A 26,302-nucleotide genomic window follows, 5' to 3' on the forward strand; every position below is an offset into this window, starting at 1 on the left:
TATTTGGCACGTATGATTCAGAAAATACACCGGTTCCAACTTGAGCAACATGACTACACATTATCTAATTAGTTACCTGTAAACTTGATCCAAACATTTCAAACAACTTTCCTAATCCAACTTTGGGTATTTGTAAACGTAAATATGTGTGCAGAAGGGCATGAGACAAAGGAATGTGTAGTATTGGGGAAAGTTGTGGAATGTGTTAATTGTAGGGGTGCCCATGGAGCTGGGGATCAGACATGTTCTGTGCGAGAGAGGCAGGTTGAGGTTTCCAGGGTTAGAGTAGTGCAGAAGTTGTCATATGCTGAGGCAGTGAAGAAAGTAGAGGAAGATGGGTTAAGGGGGAGGAGTGGTGAGAGTAGTAGAGATATACCAGTACAGAGGGATAGGCCAAAAAGTGATATAAATTTCAGTAAGATTGGATTTTTAGCATTTATAGCAATGGTTATCAACTGTACTGCAGAGATGGAATGGAAGTCACAGAAAATGTATGTTGTGGTGGCTGCTGCAGAGAGGTATTTGGGTGTACGAGACTTGACATCAGAAGAGTTACAGGGTGTGTTAAGTGGTGATATTCCATCCTTTCAGGTTGATGTCATGGAGGTAGGAATACATACATTGAATTAGTGGAGTAGGGTGGTGTTAATTTTATTTGATAAAATTTGGAAATGAGTGAGTGTAGTGTTAGATGGTAGGGTATTTATTAAGTACATTTGTATTTTTCAAGAAAAGTGCAAGGGAGTTGTAGGTGGCGGTAATGCAACAAATTGGATGCCAACCACGGTTAAACCTCATAGAAGAAGAATTTTCACAGCGCAAGAGTGTTGTAAACTAAAATGGCGGCGCGGTGAGGAGCAGGCGATGAGATTTTAGCTTCCTGCAGCATGGAATTTTTCTCTACAAATACACTAGACGAGGTAAAGTACATTGATACTGTTGTAGAGTTGGAATCATGCGTGTATTTGTGCTGTATGGGAATGTCTCGTGTGCTGGGAATGATGCGCTGGAAAAGTGACACGTGGATACAGCCACTGTCCAGAACAATCATGGCATGGTTGATTATTAGCAGTCGGTTGGAGAATACCGATTACATCTAATCCCTTGATAAGTAGATCGATATTTGTGTTTTCATGGGTGTTTGTTTTAACTGCTATAGTGACTCGGTAGCATCCAAACCGTATGTGAAGTTGCCGGCTGGCTAACTAATGCATTGCTAGCCCGGTTGTGTAGTTAGCTAACAGTTAGACGTGCTTTTTGGCTTTAAATGTGTTGAACTCAATCTTTTGGATTTCATTGTTTACCAACGGCCTCAGTCAAACGAAAGTGAATGATTTATATAGTGTAGTTAGTTATCCAATGGCCGTTCTTTACTGTACAAATATAGCAAACGTAAAACTACTTAGACGAGTAACGTTCGCTAGCTACTGTAACGTTAGCTTTAAGTTGGGAGATGTCCAGTTTGTTCGTCCGAGATGAGGCCATTGCCAGCTAGTTGGAAGTCTGTAAAACATCGTGAAAATCAATGTCTGGCAATGACATGATTGAACCAAATGTGCTGATTTGAATGAACCTTTAATATCTTTCTCTATGCCTCATGTTGGATGTTTTTTTAGCCTGTGCCTCTTCAAATTCAGTCTCGAGTCGGAGTCATTTACACGTGGTTCTAAATGCATGCTGTCGTAAAACGCTAAATTAGACTGCGTTCTCGTTATTAGAAGTATTGTTAATAGCTAGTTACAATATGTAATGTACAAAATTGTCACTACCGGTTACGTTATTTTACAGTTGGCTGCAGGTAACTCGAGCTTGACGTGTTGAAATGAACGAAATCCCCAGCTAACTTACACTGATTTGAAAACATGCAGGAATTTTTGTTTAAATAAATATGTTGGCACCACATTGGGTGATTGGCAACACATCTCTTCTTGCCTGAAGTTGTATATGATTATAATAGTTTGTAAAAAAAAAAATCCTCTGCCATGCTTATTTATGAGAAACACGTGGTGGGGAATGCATCACATGTTGACGGATTCAAACAGCTATACATTTACTTATTCAACTCAGAAACCCGCATACCAGTCATTGTGTACATTTCAGACCACAAAAATATATTTGCGGTATTATGAGCACAAGTGTGTTTACAATACTGCCTGTCTAGATTCCACGAGGTATCTTGCTTCTCCTGCGATAGCGGAGCCCGGTTTGTTGCAGTGCAAAACGTGATAATTAGGAAGGAGGATCTCTTGGCGTAAGGTGAGTGGTAGCAACATTTCCTTCTGGGCAGGGTCCAGTTCAATGGTGCACATAATGACACGTGGGTTACATAGATGTTGGATGCTTGTGTAACGGATGTGAAAAAGCTAGCTTAGTTAGCCGTGGTGCGCGCTAGATAGCGTTTCAATCGGTGACGTCACTTGCTCTGAGACCGGGCAGCGGCTTTTGTGGAGCGATGGGTAACGATGCTTCGAGGGGTGACTGTTGTTTTCAATCGGTGACGTCACTTGCTCTGAGACCGGGCAGCGGCTTTTGTGGAGCGATGGGTAACGATGCTTCGAGGGGTGACTGTTGTTGATGTGTGCAGAGGGTCCCTGGTTCGCGCCCGGTTATGGGCGAGGGGACGGTATAAAGTTATACTGTTACATTGATGCTGTTGACTATACTAAGCCTACTGTTAATTAATTATATTTATTATGCCACTCTAATTTGTTACCTGACCTGCTAACACTGACTGTTTACCCTTAGCTTCTTTGCTGGTTAGATGGCAGGCTAGCAAGATAAATTCATCTGGATCTACTTCGATTGTCTTAGAAATGTCGCGTGACTACTTCCAGCCTTTGCTTATCCCTGAACGATCTATGTATAAATTCATTGTTGTTGGCTTGCCCATATGTCATTTCAACAAGTTTATCACGAGTCAGAATGCGCATCGGCTGGTCATCTCATCCCGCGTGTTAGATATTATGCACTTGGATAGCTTGCTAGGCTATCAAACGTCCTTGCCATTTTATGTATCGTAGTAGCAGACTAACAGGAGGCAACAGCAATCTAACTGCTCAGACTGGAACATGAGAGAAAGTGATCAGGTGGAATTATAACGCGACAGGTGTGGATGGAGTAATACAGCTTTGCTCCATCCAAATCAGAGCAGCAGGATCAACGTACAGCGAGCGCACTTATCTTTACAGGCAGGCAAGCTATCTATTTAATTTATTTAGATCCCGTACCACATCGCACTTGATTAAAAGATGTGTGCGGGCACCTGAGAATTGTATTTTTTCCGATCGTGGATAATTACGATTAACATCAGAGTACTTTTTGTACCAGGAATATTGGCCATACCGGTTATGAAACTCGTTGTCCGACAACTCTGCGCGCGCACACAGATGTGGAAATCACCTGGCCTCATCAGAAGGTTGCAGGAAATACGAAACACTGATCCATTCTATTAATGTCGTATGATAAACTTGGGCTAATTATTTGTCAATACATTAAGTTGATTCCCTACGAAGTTAGCATATGGTTGTCTGGATTCCCCGTTAACGGCGGTGTTCTCCGCATCCCAGATTTTATAGCCGCCCCCTCGCACACCATCTGGATTTCGCTGTCATTATTTTGTGTACCTTTACTTCACGTTCTGTGGGCAGTTGGTAATTTGCGTCCGAATGCTCCTCTCATGGCTCATTTTCATATTTGTTGAGGGGTGGAGTTTGTTTGTCCTGGCCTGCACCCATCGATTCAGCCTAATTTTGGTAAATTTTGCTGCGGAAATTCTAAGGGGTCGACAAACAGTCACATTTTTGCCATATGGTAAAAAAAAAAAACGTGACCAACATAAAATACTGTGCAAGTAACTTATATTTTTCATTAAGAGCTTAATGAAAACAGGCTTGCTATTGTTGCATATTGTTGTACAGTCAAAAGGCTATAGCCCATTATTGGACATGCAACTGCTCTAATGAAGCAGCCTTTTCCAAAATGCTTTTCGCAGGAAAATACTTATAAACAACGCATCTAATGCCAGCGGTACATACATGTGACCGATATGAAGATCTCTTTTAAACATTTAGAGGGGGGAGTCTTGGTAGAAACAACAAGGATGTGTTGCTAATATGACAAGGATTGTGCCTTTGGGCTTCTGGACAAAGAAAGTTTATGAAAACCAATGCAACAGGAGAGAAATGCTGGTTATTCCTCGAGTCAATTTCCACTGCCCCACAATTTTAATTACTATAATAAAAAAAATCCTAATTAAAAAAAGTTGTTTTCATTATTTTTTTTATACATTGGTTGGGTCAGTCTGTCAATATTGGCCTTCTGCATCTGCAGTGAAAGGTGGCAGAGCAACAGCGGTCTTTCAGACCATGAGACATCCCTAAAATCTGTCTTCTCATGAAAATATCTAGCGTCTGAACTGTTTGTCCTACAAACTATTATGAAGGTGAGATTCAGAAACATGTACAGTAACAGTCAAGTTTGGATGTTTACTCAGTCCAGTTTTTTTTAATATTTACATTTTTACTAGATTCTACATTGTAGAATAATAAAGACATCATCAACACTATGAAATAACACATGGAATCATGTACTAACCAAAAAAGGGTTAAACAAATCAATATATTTTAGATTTTTCAAAGTAGCCACCATTTACCTTGACAGCTTTGCACACGCTTGGCATTCTCTCAACGAGCTTCATCTGTAATGCATTTCCAATTCCCTTGAAGGAGTTCCCACATATGCTGAGCACTTGTTGGCTGCTTTTCCTTCACTCTGCGTTTCTATGGTCTAATGGCAGTAACAGTAAGGCCCCTATTTTAATGTTTAATCAAATAATTATTTTACCATTACATTCCAGTATCAGCTTTTTGAGGAGCTGCTCTCACGCTGTCTGACAGGTGATGGGCCATTTTCTTCTGCAAACTAGGCTCTGTGTGCTATGCATGTGTGACAACTAACAAAAATACATGGGTCAATTTAAATTCCACAAAATTATGCAAATTGACCTATAGACTGATAAGAATGACCGGTAAAATGTATTTTCGGCAGCTAACCAATTTCAAAGGTTAACAGCTAACATCCCTATTTCAGCCCTAACTGACTTCATCATCTGCTGGTGTGTAGGTAGGCCCTCTCTCCATGTGTAGGTTTGAGAGGAATGGAGCATGGTTAAAGTAAAAACAGTGAAAAATAAATACCACCCAGCCTGTCAAATGGCAAGATGAAGCTATCAATAACTTCTGGATATACTTCAAATATGACTAAGACACGACTTGCTTGGGGGGCGATTTTTGGATTGTTTGACTGTCCCCGGGCTTACTGACCCAATCCCCCCCCCCCCCCCCCCAATCAGGTGGTGGATCTCCATGGGGGCCTGTCCAGTGAAAGCCTGGCCAGACTGGAGCTGGATACAGGAGAGGCCCTGGAGGCCCTCCACTGCTGTTTGGACCCCTCCATTCTGTCCATCTTTGAGGACACACCCTCAGGAGAGGTAAGGCCCCAAGGACAAAGGTCAAACCACGCCCTGTTTCCAATATAGTACACTACTTTACTTCAAACCAGAGACACATTTCTGTAGTAATTTTACTTTTTGGTAATTGTACAATAGTTCTAACTTTTAACAAACTTGTCTGCTACTTAGCTGAATTGTAATTGAAATGTACCCCCCCCCCCCCCCCCCAATTTGATTTTTCTCGCAGAATAAATTTGGACTTGATGAGGTGAACCAGGCTACGCTGCTCACAGCTTTGACGGAGATCCTGGATAACGTGGACAATGAGAACATATCACACTTTGACACACTGTCAGACTCCGACCTACTGTCTGGCCAGAAACATCGGGAAAACTCTCCGGTGAGTCCTAATGCACACCATACACATAGGAACTGTGACCGTATCCCTGTTTGACATACTGCCCGACTCTGAACTATTATCAGTTCAGGGAACACACCCCGTGAGTTCCCAGCTGGTCCTGGCCAACGTGCAAGCACAGCTTGCACTAGGCTTGGGCGGTGTACTGGGGTATATGGAAATAGCCCCATTATGGTTTTTCAATACGGTTGAAACTATTTCTTTGAACTTTTTCTATATTTTAATATTTGTAGCTACTTAATCTTTCTAGCGTAAGCGTTCCGCTAGCGGAACCCCTCGACAACATTCCGCTGAAAAGGCAGCGCGGGAAATTCAAAAATATCTTTTGAAATATGTAACTTTCACACATTAACATGTCCAATACAGAAAATGAAAGATAAACATCTCGTTAATCTCCCCATCATGTCCGATTTTTTTTTTTTTTATAAAAAAAATGCTTCACAGCGAAAGCACAACATATGAGTATGTTAGGTCATAGCCAAGTCAAAAAAACACACAGCTGTTTTTCCAGCCAAAGATAGGAGTCACAAAAAGCAGAAATATAGATAAAATTAATCACTAACCTTTGATCTTCATCAGATGACACTCATAGGACATCATGTTACACAATACGTGTATGTTTTGTTCGATAATGTGCACATTTATATCCAAATATCTCAGTTTACATTGGCGCGTTACGTGCAGTAATGTTTTGATTCCAAAACATCCGGTGATTTTGCAGAAATACTCATAAACATTGATAAAAGATACTAGTGTTATTCACAGAATTAAAGATGGACTTCTCCTTAATGCAACCGCTGTGTCAGATTTTTAAAAACTTGATGGAAAAAGCATTTTGGAGTCAACAGAATGTAGAAATAACACTATAAATATTCACTTACCTTTGATCTTCATCAGAAGACACTCCCAGGAATCCCAGTTCGACAATAAATGACTAATTTGTTCCATAAAGTACCATCATTTATGTCCAAATAGTTACTTGTTGTTAGCGTGTTCAGCCCAGTAATCCATCTTCATGAGGCGTGAGCACTTCGTCCTGACAAAAACTCAAAGTTCCGTTACAGGTCGTAGAAACAAGTCAAACGATGTATTGAATCAATCTTTAGGATGTTTTTAACATAAAACATCAATGTCCCAACTGGAGAATTCCTATGAAGAAAAGCACTGGAACGAGAGGTTACTCTGTCGGGGGCTCTCGTCACGAGCCTGAGACACTCTGCCAGACCACTGACTCAAACAGGCCTCATGAGCCCCTCCTTTATAGTAGAATCCTCATTCACGTTTCTAAAGACGGTTGACATCTAGTGGAAGCCGTAGGAAGTGCAACTTTATCCATATCCCATTGTGTATTCGGTAGGCCAAGCTTTGAAAAACTACAAACCTCCGATATCCCACTTCCTGGTTGGATTTTTCTCAGGTTTTCACCTGCCACATGAGTTCTGTTATTCTCACAGACATCATTCAAACAGTTTTATAAACTTCAGTGTTTTCTATCCAATACTACTAATACTAATATGCATATATTCGCATCTGGGACAGAGTAGGAGGCAGTTACCTCTGGACACGCTATTCATCCAAAAGTGAAAATGCTGCCCTCTTATCACAAAGGTTTTAACTTCTTGACGCTACCCAATTGTCATCAGCAACCGCTGAATAACATAGGGCCTCAGTCAAATAATATTACAAAATATTATATCATGAAATCACAAGTGCAATATTGCAAAACACAGTTTAGCCTTCTGTTAATCCACCTGTCGTCTCATATTTTGAAATTATGCTTTACAGCGAAAGCAATCCAAGCATTTGTAAGTTTATCGATCGCATGACAAAACATTAAGTACACTTAGCATCAGGTAGCCTCCTTTTGTTTGGCGCATTGTGTTCAGAAATCCACAGGAAAGAGTGGCAACGACAACGCAGACAAATTCCAAATAGTTTCCATAATGTCCACAGAAACATGTCAAACATTTTTTATAATCAATCCTCAGGTTGTTTCTGAAATATATAATTGCTAATATACCAACTGCAAATGTATTTCACAGTAGGAGAGGGAAAAGCAATACCTATCCAAACTCTTTTGCGTGAGCAAAACTCATGTGACCACTTGACGCAATGTTATCGTTCTGGCTCATTTTTCAAAACAATGGAATGGAAGGGAGGGATGCAATGGAATGCAATGGGAGGCTATGGAACATGGCCTCCCATTGTTTTCAAAATAGAAGCCACTTCCTGTTTTGATTTTCCTCTGGGTTTCGCCTCTAATTTCAGTTCTGTTATACTCACAGACAATATTTTGACAGATTAGAAAACACTAAAGTTTCCGATCCTAATCTGTCAATTATTTGCATATTTTAGCATCTGGTCCTGAGAAATAGGCCGTTTACTTTGGGAATGTTATTTTTCCAAACATAAAAATAGTGCCCCCTGGCTTCAAAACGTTAAGTAAATACCTGCAGTCAACTTGTGCAATATATTAGAAGATAACGCAGACTGTGATCTTCATTTAACCTGTCACATTATGAAGCTTTCCAATCTTCCCCTGTAACAGCTGAGACAGTACACGTGTTTTACACGCTTCAGCACTAGGCAGTCCCGTTCTGTGAGCTCGTGTGGCCTACCACTTTGCTGCGGAACCGTTGTTGCTCTTAGTTGTTCCACTTAACAATAACATTTACAGTTGACCAGGGCAGAAATTTGACTAAATTACTTGTTTGGACAGTAGCAAGGTACAGTGTTCAAAGTTACTTAGTTCTAAAGTACGGCCGTTCTACTGCCAATGCTTGTCTATGGAGATTGCATGGCTTTTTGCACCTGTCAGCAACGGGTGTGGCTGAAATAGCCAAATACACTAATTTGATGGCGTGTCCACATACTTTTGTGCATACATAGTGTATTTTTTATGCTTTTATCTTATTTTCCTGCGTGGAAAAATATGTTTAACTTGCTAGTTACCTAAGTGGCTGAATTAATAAGGTGATTGGGCATCCTATTGTGTTGGCTTTCTGCCATGTTTGAGAAGTCAAAGCCCATTCGATGAGTTATCTGTACAGCTACCACTGCTGTTTATTTATTTCTTTGCATTTTTTCTCCTGACATCTTTGCTGCAGTTCTCTTTTTCAAAACAAGATAATTAGCTCACTGAGGACTAGCATTTCTTTATGCTTTATAATTTGGATATGACATGTAGTAGTGCATATGTCTTAGTCACTTGGTTGCAGAAGATTGAATGGACACTGAGTATAATCTAGTGGAGGATAAGATGGACCCAGCTTTAAGAAGCAAGGCTGTCTAAACGAATAGGCAACTGTAATTAATGACAACGTTTTATGCTTCAACTGTGTTGTGTTGATTCACTGTTGAGGTTGTCCTATGTGTGATTGTAATGTTTGTTTCTTCTCATATTGCAGCTGAAGAGAATGCTGTGCTTGTCCTGCTCGCCCCCAGAGAGAGAGACACTTTGCAACACACGACAGTTCTCCACAGGAAAGGTAGTTCATCTGCTTTCATTACATCCCAGTTGTAAATGCATTAGACTGTATCACTTTAGTTACTTTGGTATTTTCATATTGACACATGCATATGAAGTTCATGCAAATCATAATTATTGCTAGACATAACAAATAGTGTAGCTGATGAGAAAGTCTGCATATACAGGTGGTCCAGGCATTTTAAACCTCCAAGCTGAACGGAGAAAGCCCCAGACGTTGACCTGATGTTTCCCCTCTATCTAGAGTCTCCCCAGGACACAGAAGTCTGTCCAGAGGAGTGACGGAGAGGAGGAAGAGGATGGAGAGCAAGAGTTCCTGAACTGGGATGGCCTGAACCTGCCTCTCCCACTGGCTCTGGAGCAGCACATGGAGGAAGAAGGCGAGGATGGAGAAAGCATGTCAGTGAGTCTAGGAGAGCTGGTCCGACATATGCACCCTTGCTGCATGGCTGTGTGCATGGAGAATGGAGAAGGGGAAGAACAGATGCTGGCAGAGAAAAGGATACTGCTGGACGTGGTGGACCAGGGAGCACATCGAGAATCTATATTTGCCCTCCCAGATATGGGCCTCTCCCTCTGTCATCCCTCTTTCTCCTTGTCTGGAGTAGAAGACTCGTCCGAAGCAGAGCAGAGGGTTCCAGATGAAGTTTTGGAGGCCGCCATTTTGGAGACGCCAGAGTCTGCGAATGATGATGTCGTAGTTGAGGATGACCCAGCAGAGGTGACCGGCCCTTCTGACCCCGCGGTGACCCTGAGGTCAGAGACAAGCGGTGAGAAGGTCATCAACAGGAGACCAAAGGAGGAGACTGCAGAGAGATGTCCGTCTCGTAGGAAAAGGAAACGGAAAAACAAAATGGAGAATTCACCTCCTGAAGTCACACCTGAACCTGACCAGGCAGAGGGGAGGGTCCTGAGGAGAGTAGCCCAGGAATCCTCGCCCCTCGAGCCTGTCAAGGAGACAACCAAACCAAAGAAAAGGACAAGAACATGTCATTAACTTCCTCCATTTCTACGGCCGCCCCCGAAGCCCCAAAACACAAGACGAGTGCGACACATGCCGCCGAAACACAACGGCAGAGCCATGTGGAAGTCACCACCCTAGTACCACCCACACAACTCAGCATTAAGGTCATCCCCGCCTCTGACCTGTTGCCAATGACTATGACCCCTGAGAAGGTCACCCAACCAACCACAGCCTGCAGGAAGCCTCAAGGCCCCCCAGCTTCTACAGCTAACCCAACTGCCCACCAGATGATGGAAGCCCCCAGGAAATGACAATTAAAGCTCCCAGTGCCAGCCCTGTATCAGTGGCCCCTCAGCCAATGATGCAGCTCAACGTTGCCCCTCTAGTGGCCCCCCAGGCAATCCCACAGCCCATTGAGGCCGCTCAGGCTATTGAACCCAAACCCAAGCCCCTGTCCCTCCAGCAGTACCGGCTGCTGCGCCAGCAGAAGAAACTTGCCCCCCTAGAGAGACTGGTGGACCAGAGCGTCAAGTGGCCCATCCTCCTTGAGTCCCCTACAGAGCTGCCCCCCATCCCCATCCCCTGCCTCCCCACCCCCTCCTCCAGAGGCCCCCACCCCTCCCTGGGGAAGAATGATATGGAGGAAGTGAAAGCAGCCTGGCAGCCCATGGGGCCAGGAGCACCTCCTACACCTGAAGCCCTGCTGGTGCATCCTACTTACATGCAGTCCCCCAAATCATATTCCTCTAGCAAAGTTGCTAGTGCAAACGCCACCCCTCCCCAGCAAGCGGCTGTTCCTACTCCACAGTCATCTAAAGCTAGCCAACTCCAGCCCCTAATCTCTGCTATGCCTGCATCCAGTACTGTGAAGGTGATACCACCCCAGACCCTTTCTGTGAAGTGTTGTATACCCCAGGCCCCCCAGCCTGCACTCTCAAACCCCCTGCTCCAGGCTCAGTTACCCTCCTTGAAGCCCGTGGCCCTTATTAAAGGAGCCTTTTCTAAAACCACTACAGATGCCCACAGGTCCACCTTAATTGCTCCTATACCCCAAAAACCCACCCCCGTCGCTACTACTGTACCCAAGAGAACTTTAAACCCCAATGCTGCTGCTGTTTGTGTACAGAAACCTACCCCTGCTGCTCCTCTGAAGGTGGCTACTAATCTCCAGAAGGGAGTAGTTGCTCTGCCCCAGCCTAGGGTGCCTGAGCTACCTACCATCACTCCTGTGTCTACCCCAGCCAAGCCCTTCAAAACTCCAGTCTTCAAACCTCCAGTGAGGTATTCTCCAGCCCAGGAGGCCCCCAAAGCCAAGAGTCCTACTCAGGAGCTGATGGAGGCCTTCACCATTGAAATCGGTGAGAGGATATACTGAATTTATTACTGAGCCTCTGGTTGCTTGGATGCCACATCCGTAGAGCAATTACAAGCATGTAAAGCGTTTTCTCCTGGCTGTAGTTGTTGTGGTTTATTGGTATAGTAGTGAGTGGTTGTTCTCTCTCACAGGTATTGAAGCTGCAGACCTCACCAGCCTGCTGGAGCAGTTTGAAGAGACACAAGGTGAGTGATATGGACTCTGAGCTATTGACACGAGTTCTCTCTGGCTGTAGGGGAAACCGTTAAAAACAATAACTGCCAAATTTATTCAGTAGTTGGCGTTTCTTTTACATTTTCATGTTTCTTTGGCATTGCTGATATTTCATATATGACAAAGTACTGAAAAATAGCATTTCTGTTAGAAAACAGCCAGGAATTCTGCTTAAAATGGCTGACTGTTTCCCACTGAAGTAAATTCCATGTAACCCTTCAATGGCATACTAGTGGCTTAATGGTCTTAGCGTTGGCTAACATCTGTGCCGATTTTTATTTTTTATATTTTTTTATGGAATAATGACAATTACAACAATACTGAATGAACACTTATTTTAACTTAATATAATACATCAATAAAATCAATTTAGCCTCAAAAAAATAATGAAACATGTTCAATGTGGTTTAAATAATGCAAAAACAAAGTTTTGGAGGAGAAAGTAAAAGTGCAATATGTGCTATGTAAGAAAGCAAACGTTTCACTTCCTTGCTCAGAACATGAGAACATATGAAAGCTGGTGGTTCCTTTTAACATGAGTCTTCAATATTCCCAGGTAAGAGGTTTTAGGTTGTAGTTATTATAGGACTATTTCCCTCTACCATTTGTATTTCATTAACATTTGACTATTGGATGTTCTTATAGGCACTTTAGTATTGCCAGTGTAACAGTATAGCTTCCGTCCCTCTCCTCACTCCTCCCTGGGCTTGAACCAGCAACACAACGATAACAGCCACCATCGAAGCAGCGTTACCCATGCAGAGCAAGGGAAACAACCACCCCAAGGCTCAGAGCAAGTGAAGTTTGAAACGCTATTAGCGCGCGCTAACTAGCTAGCCATTTCACTTCGGTTACACCAGCCCCATCACAGCTTGACGCACAACGAAGAGCTGCTGGCAAAATGCACGGAAGTGCTGTTTGAATGAATGTTTACGTGCCTGCTTCTGCCTACCACTGCTCAGTCAGATACTTAGATACTTGTATGCCTGTATGCTCAGTCACATTATATGCTAGATAATCTCTAGTAATATCATCAACCATGTGTAGTTAACTAGTGATTATGATTGATTGTTTTTTATAAGAAAAGTTTAATGCTAGCTAGCAACTTACCTTGGCTTACTGCATTCGCGTAACAGTCAGTGTGGAGTGCAACGAGAGAGAGGCAGGTTATTGCATTGGACTAGTAAACTGTAAGGTTGCAAGATTGGATCCCCCGAGCTGACAAGGTGAAAATCTGTCTTTCTGCCCCTGAACGAGGCAGTTAACTCACCGTTCCTAGGCCGTCATTGAAAATAAGAATGTGTTCTTAACTGACTTGCCTAGTTAAATAAAGGTATAATTATTTTTTTAAATCAGCAAATCGGTGCCCAAAAATACCAATTTCTGATTGTTATGAAAACGTGAAATCCGCCCTAATTAATCGACCATTCCGATTAACCGGTCGACCTCTAGTCTCCAGGATCACTTTCACTGGATTGTGTGATGGAAAAGCGGGGTGAAGGGTTGCAGGGCTACCTCTGGCCTTAATTGACTGATGAGGTGTTTGGAGGAATTTAGTGCCAAGACTCTTCTGGTCCTTAAGAATTTAACCCAAGCATTTGGCTTTGCAGGTCGATCTGGAACGTGATCATTGTCTTAGGTGTTTTGGTGTAGGTTAGGAGCTTGAGAAGCAGTGCTAGACGTTGTCTTTATTATTCATGGGTTATCTAGAGGGGCGTTCATACTTTGGTTTTGAGAACCACATTTTCCTTTGGTTAGTGAGGATGCTGGTTAAGTCTTGTCATGTAGAAACATCCCATTATCAACTGTTCACATGTAAGGAGCATTTTCAGTAGGTTATCAGTATGTCCTTCCTGGATGCCTTTCTGTGTTTTAGCCTGGTTTTTCCATTCCAGCACACTAAGGCAATTGAGTTCATTGTTGGTTACTTCATATACTGTTTTATGCTAGTGTATATTCTACACATGAACATGGTGGTGACATTATCTAATCTAGCTACGTGACACCTCTGGCATTTTAGAAAGCATTGGTTTTCAGGTCCAAACATTGAGGTGACAGTTGGAAACATGGGATATGGCTGTTTCAGGAGATGGATTTTGAGAACACTATGCTTTTTAGTAACCTGTTCCCATGTAATTATCCCCAAGGAGGAAATTGGTTTAACATTTTCTACCATTACTACTTTAATGTGTGAAGGTGCTGCGCAGTGAAATCAAATTGTATTCGTCAACAACAGGGTGTAGACTAACAGTGAAATGCTTATTTACGGGCCCTTCCCAACAATGCAGAGAATGAAAATAAAGAAATAATAGGGAAATTATAATGCGTAATAATAAATACACAATGAGTAAAAATAATGTGGCTATATACACAGAGTACCAGTACAGAGTCGATGTTCAGGGCTACAGGGTCATTTTGGTAGATACAGTTGAAGTCGGAAGTTTACATACTTTCGCCAAATACATTTACACTCAGTTTTTCACAATTCCTGACGATTAATCCTAGTAAAGATTCCCTGTCTTAGGTCAGTTAGGATCAACACTTTATTTTAAGAATGTGGAATGTGAGAATAATAGTAGAAGATTATTTATATCAGCTTTTATTTCTTTCATCACATTCCCAGTGGGTCAGAAGTTTACATGCACTCAATTAATATTTCAAAGCAAAGTATTCAGTGCACGCGACAAATAAACAACAGGTGAAATGCTTACTTACAGGCTCTAACCAATAGTGCAAAAAAGGTGTTAGGTGAATAATAGGTAGGTAAAGAAATTTAAACAACAGTAAAAAGACTATATACAGTAGCGAGGCAACATATATGATGAACAGAGAGTAGCAGTAGCGTAAAAGAGGGGGTGGTGGGTGGCAGGGCGCAATGCAGATAGCCCGGTTAGCCAATGTGCAGGAGCACTGGTTGGTCGGCCCAATTGAGGTAGTATGTACATGAATGTATAGTTAAAGTGGCTATGCAAATATGAGTAAGAGAGATTAGCAGCAGCTTAATAAGAGGGTTTGGGGGGGGCACACTGCAAATAGTCCGGGTAACCATTTGATTACCTGTTCAGGAGTCATATGGCTTGGGGGTAAAAGCTGTTGAAGCTTTTTTGTCCTAGACATGGCACTCCGGTACCGCTTGCCATGCGGTAGTAGAGAGAACAGTCTATGGCTGGGGTCTTTGACCATTTTTAGGGCCTTCCTCTGATACTGCCTGGTGTAGAGGTCCTGGATGGCAGGCGGCTTATCCCCAGTGATGTACTGGGCCGTACGCACTACCCTCTGTAGTGCCTTGAGATCAGATCCCAAGCAGTTGCCACACCAAGTCAGTCAAGATACTCTCAATTGTGCAGCTGTAGGACATTTTGAGGATCTGAGGGCCCATGCCAAGTCTTTTTAGCCTCTTGAGTGGATGAGGCATTGTCATTGCCACGATTGATCCTTCGTGATGTCGACACTGAGGTACTTGAAGCTCTCGACCTGCTCCACTACAGACCTGTAATGTGAATGGTGGCGTCCTCGGCCCCTCAATTCTTGTAGTCCACGATCAGCTCATTTTATCTTTCTGGCGTTAAGGGGGAGGTTGTTGTCTTGAGACCACACTGCCAGGTCTCTGACCAACTCCCTATTGGCTGTCTCATAGTTGTCGGTGATCAGGCCTTCCACCGTCGTGTCTTCAGCAAAGACATTGTGCTGCAATGCCGTCGTTGGTGAACTGGAAGTACAGGAGAGGACTAAGCATGCACCCCTGTAAGGCCCCTGTGTTGAGGGTCAGCGTGGCAGATCTGTTGTTGCCTACCCTCACCACCTGATGGTGGCCCGTCAGGAATTCCAGTATCCAGCTACAGAGGGAGGTGTCCCAGGGTCCTTAGCTTAGTGATGAGCTTGAAGGACACTATGGTGTTTAACGCTGAGCTGTAGTCAATTAACAGTTTCTCACTTAGGTGTTCCTCTTGTCCAGGTGGTAGTGCAATTAAGATTGCGTCATCTGTGGATCTGTTGGGGCAGTATACGAATTGGAGTGGATACAGGGTGTCTGGGATGATGGTGTTGTGAGTCATGACCAGAATTTTGCAGCATTTTATGGCTACAGGCAGTCATTTAGACAGGTTACCTTGGTGTTCTTTGGCACATGGACTATGGTGGTCTGCTTGAAACGGGGAGCGTTTAAAAATGTCAGTGAAGACAATTGCAAACTGGTCAGCTCATGGTAATCCATCTGGCCCTGTGAATGTTAACCAGTTTGCCTTGCTCGCATAGGCTATGGCGAGCGTGTTCACACAGGTGTCTGGAACAGCTGGTGCTTTCATGTGTGTTTGTCCTGTATTGAGGCTTTGCCTGTTTGATGGCTCGTCATGGTGGGATTTCTTATAAGCGTCTGGATTAGTGTCCTGCTCCTTGAAAGCGGCAGCTCTAGCCTTTAGCATAGTCCAAATGTTGCCTGTAATCCATTGCTTCTGGTACGTTCACTCTGTGGTCGACGCACTTATTAATGAAGCCGGTGACAGATCTGCTAAACACCTCAATGCAATTGGATGAATCCCGGAACATATTCCAGTCTGTGCTAGCAAAACAGTCCTGTTGCTTAGTCAGGGCAGCTGGTATGTGGTCATGTCGGCTGAGCTGCTGGAATTCTGCCCTGTCCACAATTCCATTTAACTGGCACACCGCTGCCTTTCTCTGGCTGGAAGTACAGGCCCCAGCTAGAACAAGGAGCCAGGTGTGTTTGTGTCAGCCCCTACATTGGCGCGTGTGTAATGACTCCACAACTGACTAGTCCAGGCCTAGCAAAATGGCTGAAACCTCCATGTAGATGTCCCGAAATCTAAATTATATAATGGAAACAAGTCCTTATGAATGTTTTGTCGGTGGAGAATGGTTACTGTGCTCCCCTATCCCCTTCCTCCATCCCTTGCTTTTATTCATGCTTTCTCTCCCCCCTCCAGCAAAAGAGGAGGACTGTGTTCCGGAGGTCTCTGGTAGAGCAGCCGCTGTAGGAAACTCTAGGTGAGTTACCCTACAGCCCCATGCTGCTCTGGGTATGTGTGTGTGTGTGTGTGTGTGTATGGAGAGCCTTCGCCAAGACCTACCGCAAACCGAAGACCTTGACTTCTGACCCCACAATGGGCTCAACCATTTTCTATTTGTTTCTGTTCAGCAGTTCGAAAATGTTCTACTGTCTTAGTCTGTGTGGTTTCTGGGCTAAGCCATAGGCTCCTCTTAGAATGTACATGTTCAATAAAGCACTGTGTTGAAGGTTTGTTTCTATCACAGTGTGGCGCCGCCATGTGATAGGACCCCTGTGGAGAGAGTCAGAGCGCACGACCTGACAGGCACTGCAGGTACGAACTATTGTACACACACTGGTCACCCTGTTAGCTGCTAATGGTAATTTTATAGTGCAAATGCTAATCACAAACCAATCACCCTGTACATTGTTAATAATACACTGCTAACAGACTAAAAAACAAGGAAGAAGTTTACACCACTAACCTAAATCGCACTGTCACTCAATGGAGTAAATTAAAAGTTACCTGTTTCTCTTGGTAAAATGCTTAATATCCATTTGTCTTATGAAATCTACCTTCAAATGGCTGCCAGAGGTATTCTGCTTCAGATGGAACAGTAGCTGACTACTCTGTTCCCATCTCTTACCAGGTCTGACTCCTCCAGCTACCCCTCCTCACCAGATGTGGATGCCCCTGGTCCCAGTTGCCCTCCTTGGTAAGAGTCGAGCCACTGAGGCCCCCAAATCATCGCCCTCCAAGGCAATCCAGATTGACGCATGGCCCCTGCCTTCCAACAAGCTTCAGAGCAAGCCCCCCAGCCCCTCTATAACTCCCACACCCAATCCAGTGTCTCTCACCCTGGCCTTCTCAGACCACGACTACTCCCTCCTTCAGAAGGAACCTATGGCTATTGCAAGAGAGCCAGGCAGGCGCTGGAATGTCAAACAGCAAGCAGCCATCACCATCGAGCCACTTGGCAGCAACACTACCTGGGTACCCCAGAGGATCCCTGCCCCCTCCCTCCAAACCCTCACAACTGCCCTAGGTATGAAGAACCATCAGGCTCCCCTAGGTCCCCAGCCCCTGGATGTAAAGACTGACAGGACTAGCTCTGTGCTGGAGACCCCCGATGCCTCTCCCACCAGGCTGATGGACCAGACTGGTCCCCTGGAGAGGAGTCCCAAGGCAGGGAGGTCTTACCGGGGCTACAATAATACCTTCTCCCCCAGGCCTAGCCCAAGCCCCAGGGAAGGAAAGCGAGGAAGGAGGAGGAAAAGGAGAAACCACCGTTCCTCCAGCCCTGGCTTTACTGACTCTGAGTCAGACTCCTCTTCTCAGTCTAGATCTCACTCTCTACCCAGGAAGAGGTGAGATGCTCATCCCCTCTTTTATTTCTGTCTTTATAGCTATTTGTCCCCCCTGTCACTGGGCAAGGCGGTGTCCTCTAATGGCACAGAGTCTTATATCTGGCTGGGGAAAAGAGAATGTCATTATTCATCCCAGTCATCTCTATTCAGTGAGGAAAAAGGCTGGTTCATGGGCACAGATTAGAGGTCAACCGATCATGAATTTTTAACGCCGATACCGATTATTGGTGGACCAAGAGAGCCGATACCGATTTAATCGGGCGTTTTTCAAAAATATATCTATCTGTAATAATGACAATTACAACAATACTGAATGAACAATGAACCCTTTTATTTTAACTTAATATAATACATAAATAACATCTATTTAGTCTCAAATAAATAATGAAACATGTTCAATTTGGTTTAAATAATGCAAAAACAGTGGTGGAGAAGGAAGTGCAATATGTGCTATGTAAAAAAAAAAAAAAAAAATTTTTTAAACTAACATTTAAGTTCCTTGCTCAGAACATTATAACATATGAATGCTGGTGGTTCAATATTCCCAGCTAAGAAGTTTTTGGTTGTAGTTACTATAGGAATTATGACACGTTGAATATTTCTATCTATATAATTTGTACGCTGCTCAAAAAAATAAAAGGAACACTTAAACAACACAATGTAACTCCAAATCAATCACACTTCTGTGAAATCAAACTGTCCACTTAGGAAGCAACACTGATTGACAATACATTTCACATGCTGTTGTGCAAATGGAATAGGCAACAGGTGGAAATTATAGGCATTAGCAAGACACCCACAATAAAGGAGTGGTTCTGCAGGTGGTGACCACAGACCACTTCTCAGTTCCTATGCTTCCTGGCTGATGTTTTGGTCACTTTTTTGAATGCTGGCGGTGCTTTCACTCTAGTGGTAGCATGAGACGGAGTCTCCAACCCACACAAGTGGCTCAGGTAGTGCAGCTCATCCAGGATGGTACATCAATGCGAGCTGTGGCAAGAAGGTTTGCTGTGTCTGTCAGCGTAGTGTCCAGAGCATGGAGGCGCTACAGGAGACAGGCCAGTACACCAGGAGACGTGGAGGAGGCCGTAGGAGGGCAACAACCCAGCAGCAGGACTGCTACCTCCGCCTTTGTGCAAGGAGGAGCAGTACGAGCACTGCCAGAGCCCTGTAAAATGATCTCCAGCAGGCCACAAATGTGCATGTGTCTGCTCAAACGGTCAGAAACAGACTTCAGGAGGGTGGTATGAGGGCCCGACGTCCACAGGTGGGGGTTGTGCTTACAGCCCAACACCGTGCAGGACGTTTGGCATTTGCCAGAGATCACCAAGATTGGCAAATTCGCCACTGGCGCCCTGTGCTCTTAACAGATGAAAGCAGGTTCACACTGAGCACATGTGACAGTCTGGAGACGCCGTGGAGAACGTTCTGCTGCCTGCAACATCCTCCAGCATGACCAGTTTGGTGGTGGGTCAGTCATGGTGTGGGGTGGCATTTCTTTGGGGGGCCGCACAGCCCTCCATGTGCTTGCCAGAGGTAGCCTGACTGCCATTAGGTACCGAGATGAGATCCTCAAACCCCTTGTGAGACCATATGCTGGTGCGGTTGGCCCTGGGTTCCTCCTAATGCTAGACCTCATGTGGCTGGAGTGTGTCAGCAGTTCCTGCGAGAGGAAGGCATTGATGCTATGGACTGGCCCGCCCGTTCCCCAGACCTGAATCCAATTGAGCACATCTGGGACATCATGTCTCGCTCCATCCACCAACGTGGCGTTGCACCACAGACTGTCCAGGAGTTGGCGAATGCTTTAGTCCAGGTCTGGGAGGAGATCCCTCAGGAGACCATCTGCCACCTCATCAGAAGCATGCCCAGGTGTTGTAGGGAGGTCAAACAGGCACGTGGAGGCCACACACACTACTGAGCCTCATTTTGACTTGTTTTAAAGACATTACATCAAAGTTGGATCAGCCTGTAGTGTGGTTTTCCACTTTAATTTTGAGTGTGACTCCAAATCCAGACCTCCATGGGTTGATACATTTGATTTCCATTGATAATTTGTATGATTTTGTTGTCAGCACATTCAACTATGTAAAGAAAAAAGTATTTAATAAGAATATTTAATTCATTCAGATCTAGGATGTTATTTTAGTGTTCCCTTTTATTTTTTTGAGCAGTGTATTTTATATACATTTGACTATTGGATGTTCTTATAGGCACTTTAGTATTGCCAGCCTAATCTCGGGAGTTGATAGGCTTGAAGTCATAAACAGCGCTGTGCTTCAAGGTTTGCTAAGCGCTGCTCGAATGAATGAATGCTTACGAGCCTGCTGCTGCCTACCACTGCTCAGACTGCTCTATCAAATATCAAATCATAGACTTAATTATAATAAACACACAGAAATACGAGCCTTTGGTCATTAATATGGTCAAATCCGGAAAATATCATTTAAAAAAACAAAACGATTATTCTTTCAGTGAAATACGGAACCGTTCCGTATTTTGAAGAACGGGTGGCAACCCTAAGTCTAAATATTGCTGTTACATTGCACAACCTTAAATTTTATGTAAAATTCTAGCAATTAATATGGTCTTTGTTAGGAAGAAACACAGTTCGCAATGAGCCAGGCAGCCCAAACTGTTGCATAAACCCTGACTCTGCTTGCACTGAACGCAAGAGAAGTGACACAATTTCACTAGTTAATATTGCCTGCTAACATGAATTCCTTAACCTTAGCGGAACCCCTCGACAACATTCCGCTGAAAAGGCAGCGCTCGAAATTCAAAAATATTTTTGTAACTTGTAACTTTCACACATTAACAAGTCCAATACAGAAAATGAAAGATAATCATCTTGTTAATCTGCCCATCGTGTCCTAATTAGCATAACGCAACGGACATAAACCTTCCTAGAAAATATTCCTATTCATGAAAATCACAATTGAAATATATTGGAACACAGCTTAGCCTTTTGTTAATCACCCTGTCATCTCAGATGTTCAAAATATGCTTTACAGCCAAAGCTAGACAAGCATTTGTGTAAGTTTATCGATAGCCTAGCATATCATTATGCCTTGCTAGCAGCAGGCAACCTTGTCACGAAAATCAGAAAAGCAATCAAATTAAATAGTTTACCTTTGAACTTCGGATGTTTTCACTCCCAGGTAGATAGCCAAAGTTCATTTTTTCCCCCAAAAGATTATTTTTGTAGGCGAAATAGCTCCGTTTGTTCTTCACGTTTGGCTGAGAAGTCGACCGGAAATTGCGGTCACGACAATACCGGAAAATATTCCAAATTAGCTCTATAATATCGACAGAAACATGGCAAACGTTGTTTAGAATCAATCCTCAAGGTGTTTTTCAAATTTCTATTCGATAATATATTCACCGGGACAATTGGTTTCTCAGTAGACGCGATTGGAATAATGGCTACCTCTGTACTTTACGTGAGATTTTCTCTCCGGGAGCATCATGTGACCACTTGCGCAATGTAGCCCCCTACGGGTATTCTTCAACATAAATGCGTAAAACTACGTCACAATGCTGTAGACACCTTGGGGAATACGTAGAAAGCGTAAGCTGGTTCATAGCACATTCACAGGTCAATGGGGACTCATTGGCATGCAGCGCTTTCAAAACCTGGGGCACTTCCGGATTGGATTTTTCTCAGGCTTTCGCCTGCAATATCAGTTCTGTTATACTCACAGACTATCTTTACAGTTTTGGAAACGTTAGTGTTTTCTATCCAAACCTGTCAATTATATGCATATTCTAGCATCTTGTCCTGACAAAATATCCCATTTAAAACGGGAACTTTTTTTTCCCAAAAATGAAAATACTGCCCCTAGAGTCTCAACAGGTTAATGAAACCGCTGTGTCAGATTTCAAAAAAACTTTATGGAAAAAGCATAATCTGAGAACGGTGCTCAGAACCCACAACACCCAGAGAAATATCTGCCATGTTGGAGTCAACAGAAGTTAGAAATTACACCATAAATATTCACTTACCTTTGATCTTCATCAGAAGGCACTCCCAGGAAACCCAGTTCGACATAAATGACTTTGTTCCATAAAGTTCCATCATTTATGTCCAAATAGCCACTTGTTGTTAGCGTATTCAGCCCAGTAATCCATCTTCATGAGGCGCAGGCACTTCATCCAGACAAAAACTCTAAAAGTTCCGTTAGTCCTTTTAGAAACATGTCAAACGATGTATGGAATCAATCTTTAGTATGTTATTAACATAAAACAGCAATAATGTTCCAACCGGAGAATTCCATTGTCTTCAGAAAAGCACTGGAACGAGAGGTAACTCTGTCGGGGGCTCTCGTCACGAGCCTGAGACACTCTGCCAGACCACTGACTCAAACAGGCCGGTTTAGACGGTTGACATCCAGTGGACGCTGTAGGAAGTGCAACATTATCCTTATCTCAATGTGTATTCGGTAGGCCAAGCTTTGAAAAACTACAAACCTCAGATGTCCCACTTCCTGGTTGGATTTTTCTCAGGTTTTCACCTGCCACATGAGTTCTGTTATACTCACAGACATCATTCTAACAGTTTTTTTCCCTATTTTTTTCCCCTATCCAATACTACTAATAATAATATGCATATATTAGCATCTGGGACAGAGTAGGAGACAGTTCACTCTGGGCACGCTATTCATCCAAAAGTGAAAATGCTGCCCCCCATCCCAAAAAGGTTAACTAAATATGCAGGTTTAAAAATATATATACTTCTGTGTATTGATTTTAAGAAAGGCATTGATGTTTATGGTTAGGTACATATGTGCAGCTAACATGCTTTTTTCACAAATGTGCTTCTGTTAAATCATCACCCGTTTGGCAAAGTTGAAGTAGGCTGTGATTTGATGATAAATTAACAGGCACCACGTTGATTATATGCAACGCAGGACAAGCTAGTTAACTGCAGATGGTTGATATTACTAGGTTATCTAGTGATTATGTGAAGATTGATTGTTTTTTAAGGTAAGTTTAATGTTAGCTAGCAAATGACCATGGCTCATTGCAGCCACAGGGTCCTTTTGACGCTGGACTCACGTGATAGGTGGTCAGCCTGCCACGCAGTTTCCTCATGGATTGTAATGTAATCTGTGTCCAAAAAGGCCGATAACCGATTGTTATGAAAACTTTAAATTGGCCCTAATTAATTGCCATGGCGACTAATCGGTCGACCTCTAGCACAGATGAATTTGTATCTGTTTTGAACAAATACAGTACCAGTCAGTCTTTAATTTTTACAATTTTCTACATTGTACAATAATAGTGAAGACATCAAAACTATGAAATAACACATATGGAATAATTTAGTAACCAAAAGTGTTTTAAAAATCTAAATATATTTGAGATTCTTCAAAGTAGCCACCCTTTGCCTTGATGACAGCTTTACAAACTCTTGGCATTCTCTCAATCAGCTCAATGAGGTAGTCACCTGGAATGCATTTCAATTAACAGGTGTGCATTGTTAAAAATTCATTTATGGAATTTATTTCCTCAATGCGTTTGAGCCAATCAGTTGTGTTGTGACAAGGTAGGGGTGGTATAGCCCAAGTATAAGACCAAGTCCATATTATGGCAAGAACAGCTCAAATAAGCAAAGCGAAATGACAGTCCATCATTACTTTAAGACAAGAAGGTCAGCCAATCTGGAAAATGTCAAGGACTTTAACATTTTCTTCAAGTGCAGTTGCAAAAACCATCAAGTGCTATGATGGAACTGGCTCTCATGAGGACCGCCACAGAAAAAGGAAGACCCAAAGTCCTCTGCAGCAGAGTTAACAAGTTAATTAGTTACCAGCCTCAAATAGCAGCCCAGATAAATGCTTCAGAGTTCAAGTAACAGACACATCTCAACATCAACAGAGGAGACTGTGTGAACTAAGCATTCATTGTCGAATTGCTGCAAAGAAACCACTAATAAAGCACACAATAAGAAGAGGAGACTTGCTTGGGGCAAGAAACACAATCAATGGACATTAGAGTGGTGGAAATCGGTCCTTTTGGTCTGAGTCCAAATTTGAGATTTTTGGTTACAAGCGCCGTGTCTTTATTTTAATTTGTTTAACAAATTAATTCTGTCCCCCCCTCCATCTGCTACCAATGTAGCAATCAAAAAGGTGATGTCATTGGCTTAAACCAATATGACTAATGGCGATATCCAGTCCATCCTAATCTGACATTACTGACAGATTCCCTTCTCCTTCCCGTTCATTTTATCTCTCCTCCAGGTACAGGCCCCGTCACTCTGATAGCAGCTTCAGTGCCTCATCTTGCTCCTCTTCTCGTTCCTCCTCTCCTTCCCTGGACTGCTTTCCAAGGCGGCGGCGATATTCCTACTCCTCTTCCCGATCAAGATCATGGAGTAGGTCCCGTTCCCGCTCTCCCCACAGACGGGCGTGGGGTAGATGCAGCAGACAACGCAGGTAATTTAAGCACTTTCCTCATAAACAACCATGAGGTTCATTTTTTTCTATGGTATTGGTCAGTTCAAATTAACCAAAAATGCATGCAGTGCAGTCAGATCAGTGTATGTTTTCCTGACTACTTGGGATAGGATAACATAATTTACAGTGCATTCGTAAAGTATTCAGAACACTTGACTTTTTCCACATTTTGTTACGTTACAGCCTTATTCTAAAATTGATCAAGTTGTTTTTCCCATACCCCATAATGACAAAGCAAAAACTGTTTTTTTAGAAATGTTTGCAAAATTATAAAAAATTAAATATAAAATGTACGTAAGTATTAAGACCTTTTACTCATTGTTTTGTAAAGCACCTTTGGCAGCGATTACAGCCTTGAGTCTTCTTGGGTATGAAGCTACAAGCTTGGGACACCTGTATTTGGGGAGTTTCTCCCAGTCTTCTCTGCAGATCCTCAAGGTCTGTCAGGTTGGATGGGGAGCGTCACTGCACAGCTATTTTCAGGTCTCTCCAGAGATGTTTGATTGGGTTCAAGTCCTGACTCTGGCTGGTGAACTCAGGGACATTCAGAGTCTTGTCCCGAAGCCACTCCTGCATTGTCTTGGCTGTGTGTTTAGGGTCATTGTCCTGTTGGAAGGTGAACCTTCGTCCCAGTCTGAAGTCCTGAGCATGTTTTCATGCTTTCGAATGCACTGTACCTAGCTTCATGGATACAGATTTTTTTCAATTGTATAACATTGACCACGTCTCATATTCCCTTTCTTTCCACAGCCCTTTTTTCAGACCAGGCTACCGGCCTGAATCTAGAGAAAACAGTGAGGTGGTGAAGAGACTCAAAGATAAAGCCATTGTGAGTACATACTTTTCTATTAAAGTGAAGTTGGCCAGTGATGATACGATGATAAGTCGGAACAGGACAGTCTGTCTCTGGAGGTCACTGAGTCAAGGTCACGTTCTGTCTCTGGGTTCAGAGACGTTCTGTCTCTGGGTTCAGTTCCCCAGAACAGCGTCTCCTTTTCAGTTGAAGACATAGGCATTTGTCTGAGAAGGGCCCCTTCTCAGACATTGAAGCCAATAGTGTCTTGTCTGATACAGTGTGTGTGTGTGTGTGGTGCAGAGAAATAATTGTCAGCTGACTAATGCCGTGCTCTCTCCCCTCAGGAGGAGCGTAGGGTTGTTTACGTAGGGCGAATCCGAGAGACAATGACTCATAAAGAGTTGAAGGAACGCTTCTCTCTGTACGGAGAGATTGAGGAGTGCACTTTACATTTAAGAGGCCATGGGTAAGTACTCTGAAACACCAATCATGTTTTGTTTCAATAACGAGTAATGCCTGGAACCTGGCTCATGTTCTGTCGGCACGATAATGAAAAGATTTTGAAACTAAAAACGAGTTCTATTGAACAGGTCTGAATCCTACCTAGGGCTGTTACGGTGATCATTTTACCTCCACACCGGCAGTCACGAGTCATGATTGCAGTCAAATTCCACGTGACCGTTGAGTCACGGTAACGAGGCTTCTCCAAAACTGCGCTCTGATGGCAATTAGTAGCCTACCAAACTTGCTAACGGCAAGTCGCTAATGG

General features: G+C 43.2%; 1 protein-coding gene across 1 annotated transcript in view; it reads left to right on the plus strand.

Annotated features, from left to right (window-relative positions):
- The first annotated feature begins 839 nt into the window (after window positions 1-839).
- Window positions 840-26,302, plus strand: part of pprc1 (PPARG related coactivator 1) — a 32,141-nt gene continuing 6,678 nt past the window's right edge. Inside the window, 14 exon segments of the mRNA XM_029641001.2 lie at window positions 840-920; window positions 5,351-5,488; window positions 5,697-5,849; window positions 9,275-9,355; window positions 9,599-10,331; window positions 10,334-10,608; window positions 10,611-11,676; window positions 11,825-11,878; window positions 16,847-16,907; window positions 17,175-17,242; window positions 17,559-18,276; window positions 24,522-24,716; window positions 25,488-25,566; window positions 25,878-25,999. Of these exon segments, the coding sequence (XP_029496861.2) occupies window positions 840-920; window positions 5,351-5,488; window positions 5,697-5,849; window positions 9,275-9,355; window positions 9,599-10,331; window positions 10,334-10,608; window positions 10,611-11,676; window positions 11,825-11,878; window positions 16,847-16,907; window positions 17,175-17,242; window positions 17,559-18,276; window positions 24,522-24,716; window positions 25,488-25,566; window positions 25,878-25,999 (3,824 nt within the window).

Source organism: Oncorhynchus nerka, linkage group LG28 (genome assembly GCF_034236695.1).
Source record: "Oncorhynchus nerka isolate Pitt River linkage group LG28, Oner_Uvic_2.0, whole genome shotgun sequence".
NCBI classification, from domain to species: Eukaryota; Metazoa; Chordata; class Actinopteri; order Salmoniformes; family Salmonidae; genus Oncorhynchus; species Oncorhynchus nerka.